Below are 13,735 nucleotides of genomic sequence, written 5' to 3' on the forward strand. Positions count from 1 at the left end.
AGACTGTTTTCTTTAAAAAGTATTACAGAAATGGCCCAGGAGGCAGCTCTGAGGCAGGGAGCTTGCTTATCAGGCCTACAGGCCTAGATTCAACCCTCAACACAAAAAGATAAAACAATCATTTTAAATGCCCATTTGTTTTTACTATAAAGAATGCAGCTATGCAAACATAGTTCTGGAAAAGCATATGTGTGATAAGAAATTGGTAGAATTAAAAATCACAGTTTTTGGGGGTTTTGGATTTTTTTTTGCTTTTTTTCCTCCCACCCACGTGCTGACTTTTCTTCCTTTGTATTTGTTTTAAATGTGCTTCCCATTGTTATGACTTAGGAAGCACGAAGCTAAAATGTACGCCATTTGTTTTGTCAGATACTAGGGATACCTGGTGAGTCTTGTCGAGGGATCATGTTTCTGAGATCTCCGGCTTCTGTGGGGACTCTAGGAAGGACTGCGGAAACCAGAGAGTAGGCTCTGGTAGCTTTATCTCATCTTTCAAAGACAGCGTGACCAGGTTTTGCTCAAGGAGAAAATGAACTTACTTAGGAAAGAAGCCTGGTTCAGAGTCTACGAAAGCGATGCAAAGTCTTCCCGCCTACCTGCCTGCACAGGATGCTCCCAGCACGAGACTGCAAGAGATGAGTGGTGCTGATGTCCAGGTCCTTCTGAAGCCTGCAGGATGAAGGGAGCGGTCAGCATCTGGTCCGAAACAGTGGTCATACCAGGGAGTACAACAGTGACAAGGCCACTGTCCCTTGCTCATGCCTTCATGATTTTACTTCTCAGAGGACTAGAACCAGGGCTTCAGGGGTGATGGGGAAACTATGGTTTGGATGGTGAAGTAAGGAGTCAGTGGTAAGAAAGGAGGAAGAAGACATACACATGTCACACAATAGAACCCCTGTGTGTGTTCTAGATGGATGCTGGGCTTGCTGGAGAAGAGGCTTATCCTGTATGACAGATGCTAGGCTTACAGCAGTGACACATGACCACACCAGAGAGTGCTGGCTTAAAGCAGGACTGAACAGACTCATCAAGTAGAAACCAGAGTGGTCGCGACTTCATCTTTTAGCATCAAGATCAGAGACCAGAGGCTGGTCCTACCCTTGACCATGCAAGGTGGTCTGTGGCTCTTGTCAACTGGAAGAAACATAGTGCTGAGGTGGAAAACAGTATGTCTTCATGAGTTAATTTATTTATCTTGAGTTGAGACTGGAGGGCAAGCCCTCTGCAAACCACACTGAAAGATGTGGGGATCTCATGGAACTGAGGAGAGCGCTCTTCAGCAGAAGAGAAGGTGGTATAGATTCGAGCATTTTAAATCTTAATGGTAGCTAAGCATGGTGCCACCGTGCTATAATTCCACCCGTGTGGGAGAAGGCAGAAGGATGGCAAATGTGAGTTCAACTTAGACAGAGGACAACTTGTGAGGGTCCATTCTCTCCCACACTGTGGGTTCTGTGGCTCAAGCTGAGGTCTACAGCCTTGGTGAAACTGTTTTACCAGCTGACCCAGCTTGCCAGCTCCCTAGCTCCCCTTCACTCCTTATTTTGAATTTAAATCACCCTAAGTTTCCCATTCTGGCCTTACGCTCACCCTGTAATCCAGGGTGATCCCCTTGCCTCAGCCTCTTGAGTGGCTGTGTTTACAGGCCTATGAAGGCATGTCTACTCCATCTTTATCATAATAAATGGCTTGAAGAATTTGCTTATCTATTAATACTGAAGATATGAAAGGGGAGAATAGTAATGTTTAGAAACAGGTCTATGCTTACATACGCATTGATTTAAATGAGCTTTCTAACCAAATAACAGTATAGCTCACACAAATGTCATTGTTTCAGGAATGCTGGCTCAGGTCTTGTAATTCTTCCCTCTTAGGAGCCCCCACCCCTTGTTGGACTCTCAAAATCTTTCTTTTATTTTAGAGTCTGGAAGAACACCTTCTTCTTCCTTAAAACTTTTTGTGCTTACTGTAGGAGCCTGCCTCCTCTGGAATCCAACAGTAATCTTTATTTCTACACCACTTTGGGATGTCAGGTGCTGCCTGGTTTTATACACTATTTCTGGGTATATCTGCTATCTTCCCCAGGGTGGAAGCCACAGAAGATGAGCGCCCCCATCGTCTCTTAGCCATACTTCCCATTGTGCCAAGAACAGAACGTTGTATCGCATAGACAAAAGTTAGACATCTGAGGGGATAATTTGTGGATAAAAAATATTCATAAAAGATACCTTGCCTATTCATATGGACGAATCAACTAACGAGAAGACACACAGGCAGAAGAAAAACCGTTGCATAAAAATATGGAACGGGAATATTTTCCTTCCGAGTTCACACCTATGTGACCCCCTTCTTGTAGGCAATGCCCGCATGGATGTTTGTGAAATTTACCTCTCGAATGTTCTGGAGAGGACTAGGCTGTAGAGGAAGAGGATGACACCGTGGCTGCCTTCACCTTGGAACTGTGGAAAACGAGACCAACGCCTTTGCTTAAAAACACTGCTGATAGAGGGGTAGAGGGCACAGGTGTGGGTATGACGTCAAGGTCTTAGGTCTAACAAAAGCCTGCCCCCTTCCTAGTCACTGGAAGAGCAGAGGCTCTCTTCTTCCCAGCCACTTCCTTCTCCACTTGAAGGCCACAATGGGCCAACATTCTCTGTCTTCAACTTAGCCTTTCTTTCTTCTACTTCTATTTAGTGATTCTCTTTAAATCCATGGCTGTGATGTAAGTCTGTTCCCTTGCAGGACCCTTGGTGTTACACTGAGCTGACCTGGTTTGCTGAACATATCTTTTCTAGCTACCCCACTGAATTCCGAAGGAGCAGGAGACTCAGAGAAAGAGCTTTGGCATTGACAGGTGCACAAAGACACTTTTATTCATCAGGTTCTTTTTGATTTTTTGCTTGTTTGATTCTTTGTTTTGTTGAGGCAGGGTTTCTCTGTGTATCTCTAGCTGTCCTAGAACTCACTCTGTAGACCAGGCTGGCCTCAAACTCACAGAGATCTGTCTGCCTCTGCCTCCCTGAGTGCTGGGATTGAAGGTGTGTGCCATCACCTGGCTTTCTTTGAGTTTTATCTGAAACTTTCAGCAGATACTGCATCCCTCTCACCGCAGGATTTGTTGCAAAGGTTAAATGGAGTAATGTACAGTATACATCTTGGTTCTTGGAATATTTTGGATCCAGAGAATCTGTCCCTTTTTTAAGGCTGTTCTGCTTAAAACTTTCAAATGATAATTCGTGACCCCGTGGATCATATCCAAACTGCCTAATCAAATCCAAGTCTCTCAGGGGCTAGTCTAATCTTAAGTTTTTCTCAGTATTCCCCTTACTACAAAGCAGCCCTTTGCTGGCCTCCCAGGTGTCCAGAGCTAGAGCCTTCTTAGAAGATACAGCAGCAGGAAAGCTTTTCCCAGGGCACCTTATTTTTCTTCATGGAATAGCGTGTCTGCACGTATGCCTGTAGCCTGTTACAGCACAGAACCCCCAGGCCAGTGGCACAGGCGGCAGACAGGAATTCAAATGGGCATTCTTCAGGGTATAAGAGAAATGGGCAGTGTGGGGCCTGAGGCTAAGTGGAAAGTTGTTGTGGGTTAGTTACCTAGTTGCTGCTACAACAATACCACAGCCTTGGAGGCTGGAAACAACACTCATGCTCTAAGCGCAGCGTGGCTGTTAATGGAAAGGCTGAAGAGACTACCAACCTGGGTTCTAAAGGAGCACGACTTCCTCCAGCTTTAAGAATCTGCCCTCATCTCTTCTTCATGGCCCACCACCTAGTCTATTCGCGTTCCTTACAGCTCTTTAGAGTTCCTACCTCCTTCTTTCCATGTGTAGTGACACGGTGGCTAATTGGGCACAGCAGGACAATCCAGAGTCATCCCCCATCCCGAGATCCCGAGTCGCACCTGCCAAGTCCCCTTTACCAGGTATGACTCTCCTTCCTACGGTCAGCTAATCTGCTGGGAGATCAGCAGCTTGTCAGTTAACCGAAGAGCGAAAAGAATGTAAGCTAAGCATTACGGTCTTTTCTGGGATGAATTCCGGTGGCACGATTCTGATGTGAAATTTCCCCGTTGTTCTTTGACATGTACAGATTGAGATGTGAAAAGGTGTTAACACCACAGAGGCTCGCACTCAGCTCAGATGAGACAGGGTATTGACTTCCGAGGGTGGCTACCACACTTTAGCAGAAAATCAAATGTCCTAGAATAATAGGAATCCGTGTCCTAACAGCTCTGGGAAGTGGAGGTTTGAGACCAAGGTTCAGAGTAGGGCAGCACTTTCTGTGAAGGCCCTGGGACTGGGAAGGTCCGGAATCTCTGTACATTTCTTGCTGAAGCCATTAGCACATGTTGGCTCGCAGGCCCATTACTCAGACGTCTCTCTGCCTTCGCTGGTTCTCATGCGCTCTTCCCATGAGTCAGTCTGCACATTTGCCCTCTTCAAAAGTATCAGCTGTTGGAACCCAGCTCCCCCTGATTCCATCCGACCTCTTCCGATCTTGACTGCACCTTTAAATGACTTCATTTTCAAACAGGGTCACATTGCTAGGAGCGTCATCAGTGTGTTTGCAGGGCAGGAGGAGGGGGTCTAGGGTCTCAGCATTTCTCTTGATGGAGGAGGCAGGGTGACGGAGGGGGGTGTCAGTTGCTCAGCTGACAGCAATAGTCCTCTTGCACACAAGCAGCCCTCAAATCTCAATGTTGAAATCCCTCCCTAAATAAAACTGGATGCAGGACAGACGCAACTGATAGTAAGTAGGATTTAATTTGATGAAGGTCTGTTGATTGCAGTGTGTAGCCTTACATAAGGGAATTCTCCCCCTCACTCAGGAATTGGTGCCTGCTCCTCCTTAGTGGGGCTGTGGTAATAGACAACGTAGTTTGGCTGGCTGGGTGATCCCCCTGCCTCTCTATCTGCACTGGATCGTCCTCATGGGCTTAAGGCATTTCCTACTCATGCCTGCCCGGTTCTTTTAATTTTAACAAAAAGAAAAAAAAGCAAGGGCTTACTGTGTAGCACTGGCTAGTCTTGAACTTTCGATCCTTGCAGCCTCCCTGCGTGCTCAATTCTTAGTTTTTTACGGGGAAACATGTTTGTAGCCTCAGCTCGAATCCTCTGATCGAAACCCTGTCGACATTAGTGTAACCAAAATCACCTACAGGATGTGTGTAAGTCCTGATGTCCCAGTTCCCCGCCTCTACTGCCTCTGCAATGAGTTTTATAAATCTCAGTTCCACCCAATGCGCTCTGCAGCTCGCGGCTACGTGGCTGGCCTGCTAATTCTCCTCTGCATACATTCTAGCCTTCTAATTCCTCTGAAAATCATGCTTCATTTTCTTTTCCTCAATTGAAGTCTTTCAAAAGCACCTTCCACTTTTCTGCCATCATTATCCAAACGCTTTGCCCCCTCTTTACCCAGGGTGGGGAAGAAGCAATGCCGTGGTGGACATTGTGACGGAGCCATGAGAAGCGCTGCCGTCGCAAGGCCCTCAGTCCCTTCCTTGAAGTCAGTGTGACCCGTCTTCCAGTCAGCTTAGTTTTCCTTGTTCGTCATTTGATGAGGTAAACCTGCATTAACGTTTTTCTCCTCTCTAAAGCAATCCTGGAACACAGCCTGAAAGATGCTAGTTTCTGGGATTGATTAGCTGAAGAGAAGGAGACATCCGTGAGTGGTCTCTGTGATCTGGCCTCTTTCCAGGCTGGGAGGAGGGAAAGGCAGGCTTGCCTGTCCCTTGTCCTGCCCTTCCTTAGCCCTCCACATGACCTGGTTTTCTTAACAAGCACCATTAGGAATATGCTTTCCGAAAGAAGGAAGATCTCTGTACGATCAGTTCCGCATAAAGGGATTACCTCAACATTTAAACACTTACACAGTGTAAATGATCATAGATGAATTTCTCAGCGGCTTCTCTCTCTGAAAATTCAAACAGCTGGAGCTACAGTTCAGGAATTGAAGATAAAAACGAAAAGGGAGATGAAAGGTTTCTCTAAGAGATATCATTTCACTGTTATTATCTAAAGGGAGGGGGGTTTGTTTCATTACAAAATTACATTGCCAAAAATTGGCATCAAACACAAGGCCACAGAAAACACACATGGTAAGCCAGGTGGCGATGCCATCCCTGTTACATCCCTCAATTTTAAGTCACTATGGTACCTCAAATAATAAAACCATGAGCAGGTATTTTTTTTCCCTGATAGAGTTTAACTATCTTTATGATAACGGATAGAGAAATGTAGCTAATGCTAATTTCAGATGTGGATTTTTCCCCCAATTTTTGGTGGTGTGTATCAAACCCAGAGCTGAGCAGCACATTTAACCACTAAGATAACCTGGAGCCCACTATCCAAATACAATGTATTCTTGACTCGAGTGAACTTTAGGAGAAATTCGCCAGTTTGGCCACCAGGCACTTACAGCCCTTGGTGACTGCATGTCTGAAGGTCCTTTTGGCTAATCAGATCCTCCGTCGGGGCTGCGTTCCCATGACCATGTGCACGCTGAAGCTTCATTGGCTCTTTAGCTCACACGGGCTGGAGTGCGCTTACCCTCTCAATGAAATTGTCGCGAGAGCAGTCAAGAATCGAAGTGCTAGGGATGTCTCTGGTGACAAAACAGACGATGGCCTTCTGAGCTGCTCCTGCAGTCCACAGGATGCCAGCCAGTGTGGCAGCTAGGGCTCGCTCCTGCTCACGCTGGCTCAGGTTACGTAAGCTGCAATGCAGGCAGTCAGGGAAAAAACAAACAGTGGAATCAGCAACCTGGTCTCTGATGTTTGTGTCTCTTTCCGAGTATGGGGGACAACCTCCTGGCTCCCCTTTCAGCCTGACGTGTGAGGGTGGTGCAGGATAGCCTGGCCTCTCTGCATGAACCATAACCGCAGTCTTCAGGGCAACAAGGCAGCTCCCTCAGCAACACCAGCCTGTCTCATCCTAGCGCTCCCCTGTTGGCTGGCTCTGAACTCCAAAACGGGTCGCCCTGAATATGTTGCCAACTGATACAGTCATTTTTCAAGCTCAATCCCAAATTATCCTTGCAGCTTCGCCTCCCACATGTTCACTTTGTAAAGTCTCTTCCCAGATGGAACCCTAAGGACCCCCTGCACATTCCATTCCCGTGCCCCTCCCTCAGGCACGTTGCGCCTCCCTTTCCACCTGGTCACGTCTTAAAGCGCCCCCCTCCCCGCCGCGTCAGCTCACCCTGAGATGTCCGTCCCTCACCTCACTAAGTACCTTGCACACATTACGTCATTTAATGCACGAAGGTGCTCTGTGGCAGTACCAGATCTATTCCCACTTTAGAGGTGAAGGAGTGAGATACAGAGCTGAGTCATTCAGACCACCTGGGTCCTGAGTCTGTGGTCTTTCCTCTCCCACCAGTGCCCCCGAGGACCTCCAGCTTCTCTGGGGAGTGGGAGCAATCTTTCTTCTGCTTATTTTTTTTTTCAAATTTTTAAGATTTGGTTCACAAAGAAACACGGACAGAGGCTAGCAGTTACTTGTATTGTTTGCCCAGCTCTTTGATGGGACGGAATAACTGCAAAGCTTGCGCAGATAGAATGACAGAAAGATGAGGTGCTTACAGGGAGGAGAGGGAACTTGTGACGGGGAAGGTCCGGGAAGGCCGCACGGAGCGGGGCAATCAGAGCAATGACTTACTTACACGTCTTCGATGTTTTAGCCCAGATCAACTGCTAGGCTGTACGCTTATGTAGTACGTGGGTGTGTGTTTTAGTTCAGTTATCTTGCACTCTAGCGTGATGGGTGTGTCCCCCACCTATTTTGGGTCCTGCTCCTGTGACTTCTACTTTCCAACTCTTCTACTGGCTTGGAGTCACTTAGCCAGAAATGACTAAGTGATATACTTCCTTTCCCTTTGGAGGGCCCAAGCCAATGACTGTCTGGATTGGCTAGCAGGGAAGCCCCGCCTCTTAACTGAAGAAGGGCACACTGAAGAGCAGCCTGTGTTCCCTAGCTCTGCCTTGTAGCTTTCACTGAGATGTCTGGGGATCCCCTCCCTCCTGCTTCCTCACCCTCTTATATCGGTCTCCAGAAGGCACCCCCTTAATAAATCCTTTGCATAAAGAATTTGCATCCTGGGCTCTGTTTATACTGAATGTGTTTATTCCTGATCTTAGAATGTATTGGGCCCTGAGCTTTTGTTTTGGGTGATATGCCTTATCTTGCTGGAGGATACATAGATATCTTTGGCTGATTTTTAATCCTTTAGTATCTAACGTAGGGAATCACGAGAAAGGCTTCTTAGTTTCTAAGTTTGAGCTGAATCTGTAACAAAAAGGCAAGCAGAAAACAGGGTTCCACGGAGCCAGGCTAAGAAGGATGATGGCCCCTCCAATTGTCGGCTTTGTCATGGCCACTTGAGTCTCTCTAGAGATGGTAGGCTGGGCCTTCCCACCTAATGTGGAAAAATGAGCACCCCTGAAACCTGCTGTTTCGCTTTCCTGGCCTGCAGTAGAACATGGAGTCTGTCAAGCTTATTCTGCAGGTAAACACTGAATGTGACCTCAGGAGAAGTCCTCCCAGGGTAATCCCGCTCCTCTGGGAGAACCTGAGCCATTTCTGTCTTACAAGGACAGACATCGTTCCTGAAGCCACCTGAGAGTTTCATTATGACTGTTTAGCAAAGAAAGATTCTAGATCCATTAGGCCATCTTTTACATGCTAACCACGGTTCTCTTACCTGTGAAGGCTGCGGTGTTTTTCCTCTCTGGAAAAGAGTAAGTGTTTGATGATGGAACCTTGCACTGCCATCTGAACGCTCTGGGCACCTCCCTGAAGTGGGCAAAGAGGCCAGTGAGATAGGAAGGATGCAGTTGGGTACCACCATCACAAGGAGTAAATCTTGGAACTGGATGCCCTCACTGTTTGTGCTTCTCTGCAACCTTCCCTTCCTGCTGGCCCTTGGGGCTTAGCAAAGGGACACTCTGGGTCACCGTCTCTGTGGGCTACCGCTGGATACCATCACCAAGCTAGAATCTACAGTGGCTGGCTTCCTGCCCTCAGCCTGATGCCTGGGATCAAGATCTGCTCCTTCCTGTCGTCGCTGCATGTTGCTTCATACCACACTTTCACATCCGAGGAAGGCAGGAAACCAATGGGCTAGCTCCTGAGATGTAGGTGTGACTAGTGACTTCTGACATGGATTACTGATATTTCAATCAAGCCAGAAAGAGTTTCTAGGGTTCTTTTGGCCTTGTGAATCTTTCCGGGGGCTTGAAATTTGGAGAGATGCAGCACAATGAGAATTGAGAAGAATTGGAGGAATAAAGAGATGCGGGCTTGGCTAGAGCCTGAACAATACTTGGTGACATTAAAAAGTCTTCTATCATTCAGAGCTACACAGTCATTTCTACATTTGATTATAATGACACATGCATCCATAGAGAAGCAGAGACTACCAAGATGAGATTAGGAACTGGATTTGACTGAGCCAGCTGTCGCCAGCTGTCACCTTTTCTACTTGTAAAGCAAAAGCCAGGTCAGAGAAGGGACGGTGAAACTTGAAATGCGCCTTCCTCCAGTCACTGCCCAGGATGTGGACAGTGTTTCCAAAGAGACTTCTTTGCAACATCTGAAAAAGAGGATGAAAAGCACAGTGAAGTAAACGAGTCAGCCCAAGGTAATTTGTCCCGGACCCAACCCTCTTGGTGAAGTCACCCAGCCTTGTTCTCATCTACGTTCAGATTTGCCTCAGACTTGAGTTCCGGTTTTCATCGTATAAAGTCCTGAGCAAAACTTTCCCAACAGGTTTTCTCAGGAGAGTCCCGGAAATTCAGTGCATCTGACTGTGTCTCCAAGTCCCATTTCCTCTGCCAGCCAGCTCCACTGTTGTGCTCCGACATAGACCACGCTCTCTCCTTGTGCCTCTTGCCCCATTATCTGACTCCACAACGCTGATTTCTCCCATCGCTGAGGTTTCTCCCTTGATCGAGGGGTGGAGATGAAGCAGACAGATCCCATATTCCTGCCCTTAGTTTAATAGCGATTTCAAAGATAGTCATCAGGAAATCCTGGATATTTTCTTGGATACTATGTAGTACACTGAGATCTGTGAGGGATGGAGAGAGAGAGAGAGAGAGAGAGAGAGAGAGAGAGAGAGAGAGAGAGAGAGAAGAACGAAAAACTTATCATTTTGGTTCCTGGGTTCAGAAGGGTTAGTCCCGCTGTTATCCGTTCAATCCCATATTTGCAGGGAAAAGACATAACAGAACAGAACAGGTAGGAAGGGTGGACAGGAGCTTGGCTATTTTTCCTATTTCCCCTCCCACTCTGGCAGGGCCTCTCCAGCGAATGAAATAGTGCCATTCGATTTCAGGAAAGGTCTTTCACCGCAATCAATTCTCCCCAAAAGCCCTCATAGGCACATTTCAAGGTCTGCCTCCGTCTCTTAGGTGGTTCTAAATCGAGTCATATTGATTATGAAAATTAACTATCTATGAATGGTGATTCATAGTCAAAAGCTTCACAGTCACAGCGTATACTTAACATGGCGTGAGATTTGGCTACGTCAGTAGTCTAATCCCCCGAAACTATGCACAGGCTACAATATGTGACATTCCATGGGTGGTAAAAGTGCCATGAAATAAAAAAGGAAGGAGAGAATATTGAAGCTGAATTATTCAGAAAAGCTTTGTGGCAGAGGCCGGATTTGAACTAGGCTGGCAAAGGCTTGTGTCAAGCATTTTATGTGTTCCGAGCATGGGACTAAGTTTGGAGCAAGTTATAATTACTGTATGCATTTAATTCTAGGAGAAGGTACTGCTACTTGGAAGGATCTGCGAATCCCTGGGAGGCAAGCCTGTGAGAGATTATATCGATTGTGTTAACTGAAGCAAGAACAGCTCACTAAAAGTGGCTGGGATCATGGGCTGTATAGAGAGGAGAAGCTACCACAGGTGTTCTCATTTCTGCTTCCCGGTTTGAGGCAGGACATGACCCGCTGCTTCAAGCCAGGATATTTTAACTTCTCTGCCAAAGTATGCTGCCCTTGTAAGTGTAAATAAACCCCTTCTTCTTGAGTTGCTTCCGTCAACTTTTTTTTTTTTTAAATCACAGTTTATGCTTCCTGGTTGTTTTGCTCTAGCATGATGTCCCCGCCATGTTTGAATGAAACCCTCTGATGCTATAAGTCAAACTTAACAAAAGAAACTAAGACACTTAGCATCATCCTTCTATCTAGCCTGGGGAGCTGGAGGCAGAGAAGGGAGGCGCTTGCCGTAAGCTAGCAGAAACAATGGGGTTGCACCCATTCTTCTAAGATCTCTGCCATTTTGATTGGATGTGTTCCATCTTTATGTTTCCTTTATTTTGGTGTCCAGATCACTGCTCAAGTAATATTTTCCACTAGATGAGGCTGCCTTTGTAATTGAGCATGGGCTTGCTGAGAAAGGACACTTTTACCACTTCCTCTAGTGAGAGGCAACGTCACTTGTCATATGGCGTCAGAGAAATCAAATGGGAGTTAGGCAGGGTTAGACAAATAGACTCCAGATCCCAGCTGGTCCAGAGCCATGGTGCCTTTCTCTGGCTTTGCACAGAGCGGGTCCCTTGGTTTGCAGGAGAATTAGGAGAAGCTTGGATCTGACATGCTCTTCCCCACACCAGCCCAGAGGCTGCTTTCACAGCTGGAGTTGATTTCTGTCCACCTTCAAGGAAAGGTTATGCTTCTCCTTGGGAGCCAGAGCCCAGCAGTGTCTTCAAGAAAAGCTCTCTGAGCTGGTTCTCAGGGCAAGGACGTGGCAAGGAAAAGTAGCAAAGATGCCCAACAGCTGCCCTTGGAAATACAAGAAAGACAAGGTGCACACTGTAGCAAAGAGGCCACTGGCCCACAGTGTGTACAGGAGAAGCATTGCAAACCAATGAGAAGTGTTCCCCCCAGATGCAGAGTTTGGATAGCCCAGAAGAAAGACTTTGATAAGCCTGCATCCATCTTAGGCTCGAAAGACGTCTTATAGTAAGGATTAACTAGGCTTATTTCTATTGATGATTAAACCTGTTTCTCAAGGACTGAGTTCTGCCCCACCTATAACCTTAACTACAAATTGTTCTGCACTGCTGGTTGCAGGAATGGTGAACATGTATTTATTCCAAAGGGGTTATTATGGCTACCTGTTGTTAAGATTGCCTTGTTATTGCTATGACCACCCATTGTTACGACCCCTTTGTCTTGAATACTTGTTATGACTACCTTGCAACCATGTCTTTGTTTCAGGGCGTTGTTATGACCAACTTGTGCCTATGTTCTACTTGCCTGCCAAATATCCCATTTGGAAACCCCCTACTCCTGAACTATAAAAACTCTTATATCATCCAGTTCCAATTGAACCCCACCTTTAGAGTAAGACAGCCCATGCATAAGACTAAAAAAGCTTGCTTTAATTAATTTGGCCATGATTTGGGTCAGTGCTCTTTCTCCTCAAACCCATGGGATTAACAGTTTTCAACCCAAAGACTGAGAAGCTGCAACTGACCCTGACTTCATTGACCATGGAAACAGTCTTATCTCCACATTGAAAAACAGGACAGCTGATCTCATTGACTATCATGCAGGCTGTTGAGAGGGATGGAAAGGGGCCTTGGAAACCTCGAGTGCTGAGTGAATGCAGAATGTCACCATCCCCACGACAGCATTGCCTGCCAGAGTGCCTTTGTCTATGCAGTGTGGAAGAAAGCCCCAACACAGATGGGAAACTGGCAAGAAGGAGGGAGCAGAAAACGTGAAAGATTAAGACGAAGAAGGCTCAGGATTCACATTCAGTTTAAAACCGTCTGCAAGCCCAGCCAGGTTTCCTGCTGCTGTTGCTGGCTGCCACCTTCAGCTTAGCTTCCCCTCCCAGGTGCACCTCTGGGGTGCTCGGGAGCAGAGAGCTGGAGGCTCCCCGGCCAGTGTGACAAAGATACTTACTTATGTAATGCTCATTTTCATATCAGAGATAACTTACAATAAAATTAATCTGAAACACACTTAAGGAGATTTGTATGTTGTGCTGCCTGGGAACGAGATACAAATGGCTGGGAATGATGGCTGAAATGCCATTATTACTCAACACAGTAAAGCACAGGGTACAGCGTTTCTATTTCCATTGGCTGGCTTTCTAGTATTTGTAACGTACACATTCTCCCAACACCCAGGATCTGAACTGGATATGGATCCAGTCAATCCACAATGAATGTGTCTGTGTGGCACTTGTGTGAAGGACAATCACTGCCATTGCCACAATCATCCTCTGCTAATATGGGACATAGAGCCAGGAGAGAGAGGATTTTGTGACAAATACAAGACTATTTAGGAACCTGTGGGTGGTCACCACAGTGGTTTGTACTTGTGTGGGGTTTTAGGGCAAGCAACGGTGACAGGGTAAGACAGTGCAAAAATTCCTGCGTCTTGGATTCTTGCTGAGGCTCTTTGCAAGTTTAGCTGGAATCTGATCTCCTTGCTGGAGAATCCCAAGGAAAATTACCCATTCTGTTCTAGGAACCCAAGGTCAGATGCCCGTAGCTGACTTAGTCTTTCTGGCTAGGACCTCCTAGAGATAACCGCTCGTAGCTTCTGCTGAACTGCTTCTTCTGCAAAGAACCCTATCCTACCTCCACAGCTGCCAAGCAAGATACCAGGATGTGGGTTTTGCCTCCAAAACCATGCACTCTGGACACTGGGGTCATACCTACCTAGATCCCCAAATACCTGGCTGTGGTCCCTGCTGGCTAGA

General features: G+C 46.7%; 2 protein-coding genes across 2 annotated transcripts in view; one reads left to right on the forward strand and one right to left on the reverse strand.

Annotated features, from left to right (window-relative positions):
* Selenot (selenoprotein T) overlaps positions 1-13,735 on the forward strand; it is a 244,882-nt gene that overhangs the window by 185,694 nt on the left and 45,453 nt on the right. The gene's annotated exons all lie outside the window — the stretch shown is intronic.
* Mindy4b (MINDY family member 4B) overlaps positions 1-13,735 on the reverse strand; it is a 31,532-nt gene that overhangs the window by 11,832 nt on the left and 5,965 nt on the right. The window contains exons 4-9 of the mRNA XM_075951084.1: positions 9,478-9,597; positions 8,707-8,798; positions 6,555-6,720; positions 5,876-5,941; positions 2,392-2,462; positions 597-669 (exon numbers count right to left, since the gene is read on the reverse strand). Coding sequence (XP_075807199.1) covers positions 597-669; positions 2,392-2,462; positions 5,876-5,941; positions 6,555-6,720; positions 8,707-8,798; positions 9,478-9,597 — 588 coding nt within the window. The remainder of the gene's footprint in view (positions 1-596; positions 670-2,391; positions 2,463-5,875; positions 5,942-6,554; positions 6,721-8,706; positions 8,799-9,477; positions 9,598-13,735) is intronic.

This window comes from Microtus pennsylvanicus, chromosome 16 (genome assembly GCF_037038515.1).
Source record: "Microtus pennsylvanicus isolate mMicPen1 chromosome 16, mMicPen1.hap1, whole genome shotgun sequence".
Lineage (NCBI taxonomy): Eukaryota > Metazoa > Chordata > Mammalia > Rodentia > Cricetidae > Microtus > Microtus pennsylvanicus.